Source organism: Watersipora subatra, chromosome 8 (assembly GCF_963576615.1).
Source record: "Watersipora subatra chromosome 8, tzWatSuba1.1, whole genome shotgun sequence".
NCBI lineage: Eukaryota > Metazoa > Bryozoa > Gymnolaemata > Cheilostomatida > Watersiporidae > Watersipora > Watersipora subatra.
The window spans coordinates 43,363,557-43,370,368 of NC_088715.1; the positions used below are offsets into that span (position 1 = coordinate 43,363,557).

At 33.8% G+C, this 6,812-nt stretch overlaps 1 protein-coding gene across 1 annotated transcript; it reads left to right on the forward strand.

Moving 5' to 3' along the window:
- Positions 1–1,472: 1,472 nt before the first annotated feature.
- Positions 1,473–3,580, forward strand: LOC137402601 (putative uncharacterized protein DDB_G0271982). Its single transcript, XM_068089106.1, has 3 exons — positions 1,473–1,503; positions 2,944–3,080; positions 3,398–3,580. The coding sequence occupies exons 1-3, from the start codon at positions 1,473–1,475 to the stop codon at positions 3,578–3,580; spliced, it is 351 nt and encodes a 116-aa protein (XP_067945207.1).
- The last annotated feature ends 3,232 nt before the right edge of the window (positions 3,581–6,812 follow it).

Sequence of the window (6,812 nt, forward strand, 5' to 3'; positions counted from 1 at the left end):
GAGCGATAAAGCACAAAAAAACACTAAAACATAATTTAGCCCATTCTTCTTTGATGTTATCAATGCGGTTGATCAAGGAAAATATAAATATTTGCTTGGCAACTTTATCAGCACCTAACTAATTTGCAATTTTCAAATAATTGATACCAATTATAGTGGCTGATGCTCTTTTGATGCTTGTACATGAGCTGATTGTCGTAAAGCGTTTTGGGTTTAATCTAAAAATAATTGTAAACAACAGTGGATATTTTCTTCCAACTATTTGATGCCGAGGATACCAACTTATATTGTGTTGATCACTTCAGCAATGGCAGCAGGAAGCACTCACTACTGACAACCTTAAAAAACACCCTGAAAAAATAGTCTTTTCATGATTGTATAAATAATTAATTTGTTGCCGCTTCACAAATCAATTATTCACATAGTGATTACGCGTTTACGACCTCTCACAGGTCTGCCAAGTTCTCGAGTATTGATCAAAACTGTTAGTTTAATAATATGAAGTGGTGTAAAATAAGATGGTAAAGTATTGGTGGTTCTCAAATTTTAAATGGTACAATAGCAATACAGATGCATGGTGTTGCAGCGCGTAGTATGTAACAATATGGTAACATACATTGAGTCGATGAGAAAATAACTACTATGACATTGCAATTAAATGATTGTAACTTAGTTGAGAATCCTAAAAAATTAATGATACTGGTCAGAATGTTATTGTTGACAAACAAAAGTGACTAACAATTACTTTATGCAAGTAAAAAGAGAGTTTCATTTATCAATCTAGATTTGTGGATACAAAGCGTACTTGTCATAATAGACTAAACATTAAACCCTCATTTAATGCTTCCATTATATTTTTCAAATCACTTCACTCTCAATTTATTTGTTGTCAATTCATTTATAGAACTCACGTGTACTCAAACTTCTGTCCAAGTTTGTTATTATATAAGTTATCTATGTCTAGAAGACATCATCTCAAATTATGTGTAATTTAAAAATGATACCAGTGGGTTTTGTACTATCTATGTTTATGTTTAGACCAGTGGATGCTCTGCTACTGCCCAAAATGTTAACTCACACATATTTTACTTAAGATATGTTAACCTATTTTACTAAGATTATTTGATTCAGTAAACTGAATGGTTCTATAACTTATTCATATACATACTACTGATATGTTTCAATTCTTAGGTACCAGATATCCTATGCATGATGACTCTATTTTGAACTAACTATATGATGCAGTAATTTGTATTGCAAATATATGTACTATTTAGTCAACAGAAATAAATGTATAAGAGATGTAAATTATCTAGTAAACAAGCATACCTATAGCGCTCAAAAACTAAGTCATCCAACTCCTCAATTTCAGAGTAGGTTTCTTAACAAACAGCATAGTTTTACATAGACTCATAGAAAAACAATTTGTCGATAATTGTGATAAAAACATTTTTGCAGGAAAACCAGCAGATATGATTAGTACATTCAATGTAGACTTGGATGGTAAGAATTGTGTAGACAGAACATACCTTCTACCAGAAAGTGATGAATACTCTTCACTTATTCATAGCAACGTAAAAACAAATTCATTTTGGTGATTAGACCTGCTGCAGAAATATGGCATTCTGGGTGTCAGCTTTCTAAATAAAAGTAAGACTGCAGGCTGAACTACAATCAGTTTTTTCTTAAACCTAGAGCTGAAGACTCTACACAGGGCTTGTAGCCAATTGAACAATAATACTAATAGTATACAATCTTATTCTACAAGCAGAATGTAGAATAGTAGTTAGAGAAAGTATAGGCGTTGTATTTGTTTCAGTGCAAGACTATGACAATTTAAGCGATTTGCGTGTTGAAAAATAAAAATTTTAAGATAATTCACGGATGAGCCATGCGCCATTAGTTTTTAGCTCATTGGAAATGGTATATTAGGAACTTCATTACATATTAACTGCTGATTACTTACTGATCACCAATCAAAATTCCAAATTATTTAGCCCTAGTATTTAGCAGCGTACAAAATTTATTTACTTTACAATTAGATAGTTGTCGGCATTTTCATATACTTTTAACACAAATCTCTAGACTGCTTTTACCATAACAATGCATTGAAGTGTTTATTAAGGGTTACGGCTAGGGGTAATTATTGCTCTAAATAAATTTTTAATCATGTTTTTTTAATCATATGAGTATTTAAGAGACTGTTTTGCAAAAATATATAACAAGATAGAAAGACTGACCAGTTTTTTGTGATTGTTTTATCAAGTTTTGGGAATTTCCATCTTAGAACATTCTGGCTGTCAGATAAGTTAGATCTACCAAAAACGATCACAAACGATAAAAAATATTGATACTCTGTGATGAAGAGTAATAAATTTTATGTGAGTTCACTTTCAATTGATCTTGAAAATTGAAGCACAGTCCCGGCACGCCAGTGTTTTGTCACTTCATGCAATAAACATCACAGCTGGGTCTGTAGTTATACTGCTGCTCTCTAAATTCACTTCACATTGCTATCCTGCTGAACCAAAAAGGTAATTGATAGTGTGATTAGGTGTAATGAGAATTTTGAATAAGCAGAGGATAAAATAGTAACAATGTATATAAGCATCCAAAAGTAGAAGCAAGGAATTGGTTAACTCTGCCAAATTGAAGCTTTAATAAACCTGACCATTTTAAAAAAGCTGGACTTTTACCATCCCCAACTTTGAAAGCAGCTTAACAATGCCATTATCTGTAAACATTTTCTCAATTTCTGCTTTCTTGTATAATGTCAGACTTCAAAGGGTACTCATGTTTAGCTAACGCTACTGTCACCATAGCTAATGATGCGATAGAAGTACTGTACAGCTAAAAAAGGCAGCAAACTTCTTTAAAAATTGCAAAACTCACTTTAATAACAGCTAATGTATATACATTGTTATCTAAATGCCCTTAATTAAGGAGAGGGAGAAAGAGAACGAGAACGAAAGGGAGAGGGAGTGAGCGGAAAAAAACAGAGGGAGAATATGAAAGAAAAAGGGAAGGAACTGGAGAAACAAAGAGAGAGGAAGAGGACAGGGGGAGAGGTAGAGGTAAAGGTAAAGGTAAAGGTAAAGGTAAATGTAAATGTAAAGGTAAAGGTGAAGGTAGAAGTAGAGATAGAAGTTTAGGTGGATGCGGAGGTGGAGGTGGAGGGAGGGTAGAGGTGGAGGTGGAGGTGGAGGTAGAGGTGGGGGTGGAGGTGCAGGTTGAGCTGGATGTAGAGGTAGTGAAAGAAAGAAGGAGAGTGAGAGGGAAAGCGTGAGGGAGAGGGAGAAGTAGAAGGAAAAGAAGAGGTAGAGATAGATGGAGAGGGAGAGGTAGAGGGAGAGGGAGAGGGAAATGGAGAAGGAGAGTGTTAGAGATGTATATGCAGAGGGTGTGTGAGGAAAAGAGGGAAAGGGAGAAGGAGAGGGAGAAGGCGATGGGGAAGGAGAAGAGAGAGAAGAAGAGAGAGAAAGAGAAAGTGAGAAGGAAAGAGAGGGAGAAAGAGAAAAAGAAGGAGAGGGAGAGGCAGAGGCAGAGGGAGAAGGAAGGGGAAAAGAAGAGGAAGAGATAGGGAAGGGGACAGTGTGAGAAGTAGAGGTAGAGGTAAATAGAGAAGGAGAAGGAAATGAAGAAGGAGAGGGATAAGGAAATAGAGAGGGAGAGGGAATGGGAGAAAGAGAGAGAAGGAGAAGGAGCAAGTTGAAGGTAAAAATTATCAAGGATGATCTCAGAGAATCTATGATCAACTTGTAGATCTTATTCTTTCATATTTGTCTATGTTTAGCTATTATCCATCTTCTGACTCATAGCTAGTAATTGACACTATAGATAGAGTTAAGATCAAAAAGTTATATTCACGATACTGACTCTGCCACCCACAGCTATTAGTTCTATCAGTCATGCATTTTCATGATATATTAGGGAAAGAAATGAAACTGTGAAAGTTTTATGCAATCCACTAACTATATTTACTTTAATATATATGTATGTGGCTATCGGCGAGGTACTCTGTTGAATAGTATATAATTATAAATTATGCAGTCTTGCACGTGGTGAGAATTAGCTATCTTTGATATACTTGCTACAACACAATATACATGTACATACTTTAATGAACACCCTTATGAACACCCTTTGTTATACATCCTTATACATCCTTTGTTGAACATCATTTGTTTGTTTCTCTCAATTCAAAAGCTTACTGTATCATGTATGTTTGTTGGCTGGTTTAACCTCTCATGTTAGTTATTAAAATTAGGTGATGTGTTGCCTATTTTTGTTCGTTGCCCGATTACGTTTATCTTTAGATATTTTGTGTATATTGAACTTGGCGATTTTATATTATTTATAAAAATAGTCTATAATATTACGGGTATTCGTTAATCTAATTCTAACAGGCTAAATATAATACTATTCTCTGACACGCATTTTTCAGTTTGTGTCAAACCTTGTTCTATCCATGTTAAACAAAGCTGTATATTGTATACATGTAGTTCTGCTATTACATGTAGTTTAATTTTCCAGACTATATGTTAATAAATCTAACATTATTTCTCACGGACTCCTTCTATTATAGGTCAGTTATAGTTTTAGTGCATGTCACTGGGTACTTGTTTGTTTACTAGTGTTTGTTGGTAGTATCAGGTTTAGATACAAGGCTACTAGTTTTCAGATGATGATTATCATTTGACAGTTTTCTCTACTTTGTTTTGGTACCATAATATATCGATATTACGCAAGTGATATAGAGATATTCTATGTTAAGGACTTCATTGAAGTTTGTTGACAGATACCACAAGTTACCTTTGTAAAATATTTACTGGTTGATGAAAGAAGCACTAATTATAGCAACAAACTTTTGGTCCAAATGATCTTTAAGGCATCAAGATACACTAAAGATTAGCGGCAGAATGCTATAGTCTGTTTGGTGCTCTGTACTTTTATATTTTACTAAAGATAAACTTAAATAACATGTTATTTAAAAATGTCAGAAGTTGTCGGTAATTTACAACCATTTGCGATTGCTTTTGACTTTTGAGGTGGTCTGACTAAAAGTATGTTTAAAGATTACACCACAAATGCCTTCATGCAATGTTGTTGTGAAAAACTTTAGCAATTTGCTTTAAAATCTTCACACATGCCACGGGATACTCGGCCAACGATTAAAATAATCTCTGCCAAGCCAGTCTTACTGAAATTATGTGCTTATATAGAGAGTGAGAAATTAACATTAAGTTGTTGTAGCGCTGTATTTACCATTTAGAAATATCTCCAAATTTTGGGCATATTTTCAGGACTAAACAACTTCCAAAGTTTACGAACCAAACTATGTTGTACTCTTTAATAAATATATAAAATGTCAACTTGTTTTTTTCTAGTTGCTATGATTTGGTAATTGCTACTAAATTTATATTTTTTTGAATTTTTGTAGCTGCTGAACTTACGTGAATTAAGGCGTTGCTGATAGTAATGTTTGAGTACAGGGAGACAAACACTTTGACACAAACTATGTGCAGTCACAAGACTTCATAGTTTATAGCAATAAGCAAGCAACCGCTAAAAGTTTTTGTATTGTCATACTTTGATATATCAGGTATATATATACAATAGACATATACATGTAAACCTTGCAACACTTACAACAAGTTAATGCCTCAAGATACAAGAAGCCTTTTAGATAGGAGCATACAAGCTGGTTGTTGGTGGCCATTAAATTGGCAAGTATGCGAGAGGTCACCTTTGGGAACAAGATCACGCTGTCTTTCTTGTTGAAAAAAGTTGAGAATTTGCTTAATTAGGTTAGCTAAAGGTTCTAGTAGAAGCGAGGCAAATGTCCCCAAATTGGAAACAGATCCTAAAGATCAGGATAACGATAAAGTTAAAATTAAGTTTAGTAACTAATCAAGTGTTCACTTCAAGTGTGTGCTTTTAAGCTAAATTCATTTTAAGTTGACTTTACACTTTGTGTTATATTATTTAGCATCATAATGATCTAGTGTGCTAAACTCTTTGCTGTCAAGTTTGTCTCGCACCACTGTTAGCCACTATTCTTAAAATTTAAAAATTTCAAACAATAAAATTAATTATTTGAAAGACTTTAAAAACTCCAAATTGCAATGAAACGATGTTATATTTTATTGCTGATCATGAACACTGTAGAAGTAATTGTTTGTTTTGTGAGCGTAGGTAATAAATAGCAACAGTTGAAAACATGTTTCCAATCATAGTATCATGTTTTAGATGTTTTTTATAATATTGGAAGAAATTAATTTGAATGTAGTCCTCTTATATAAAAGTATTTTATTGGGATACAAGCGCATCGACATACGAGCTCAGTCCCAAAACGCATTAGGCTCATATGTCGTAGTAATTGACACCATGCATAGAGTTAAGGTCAGAAAGTTATATTCATGCTACTAACTCTGTCACCTACAGCTATCAGCTCTATCAATCAGGCTTGTCCAGGAGACATGGTGACAAAAACAAAACAGTGGAAGTGTTATGCACTCTACTAACTATATTTACCTGAATATTTATATATGTGACTGTCGGCGAGATACTCGGTTAAATAGTATATAAAACAAATTATGCAGTCATGCGATCATGTTATGCAATCATGCACCTCGTGAGGATTACCTATATATGATGTACCTACTACAACACAAAATACATGTATATAGCTTCCTGAAAATCCTTATAAACATTGTTTGTTATATTTTTCTCTCCATTTGAAAGCTTATTATTTATGTTTGTTGGCTGGTTTCACCTGAAATTTTAGTTATTTAAATTAAGTGATGCATCGC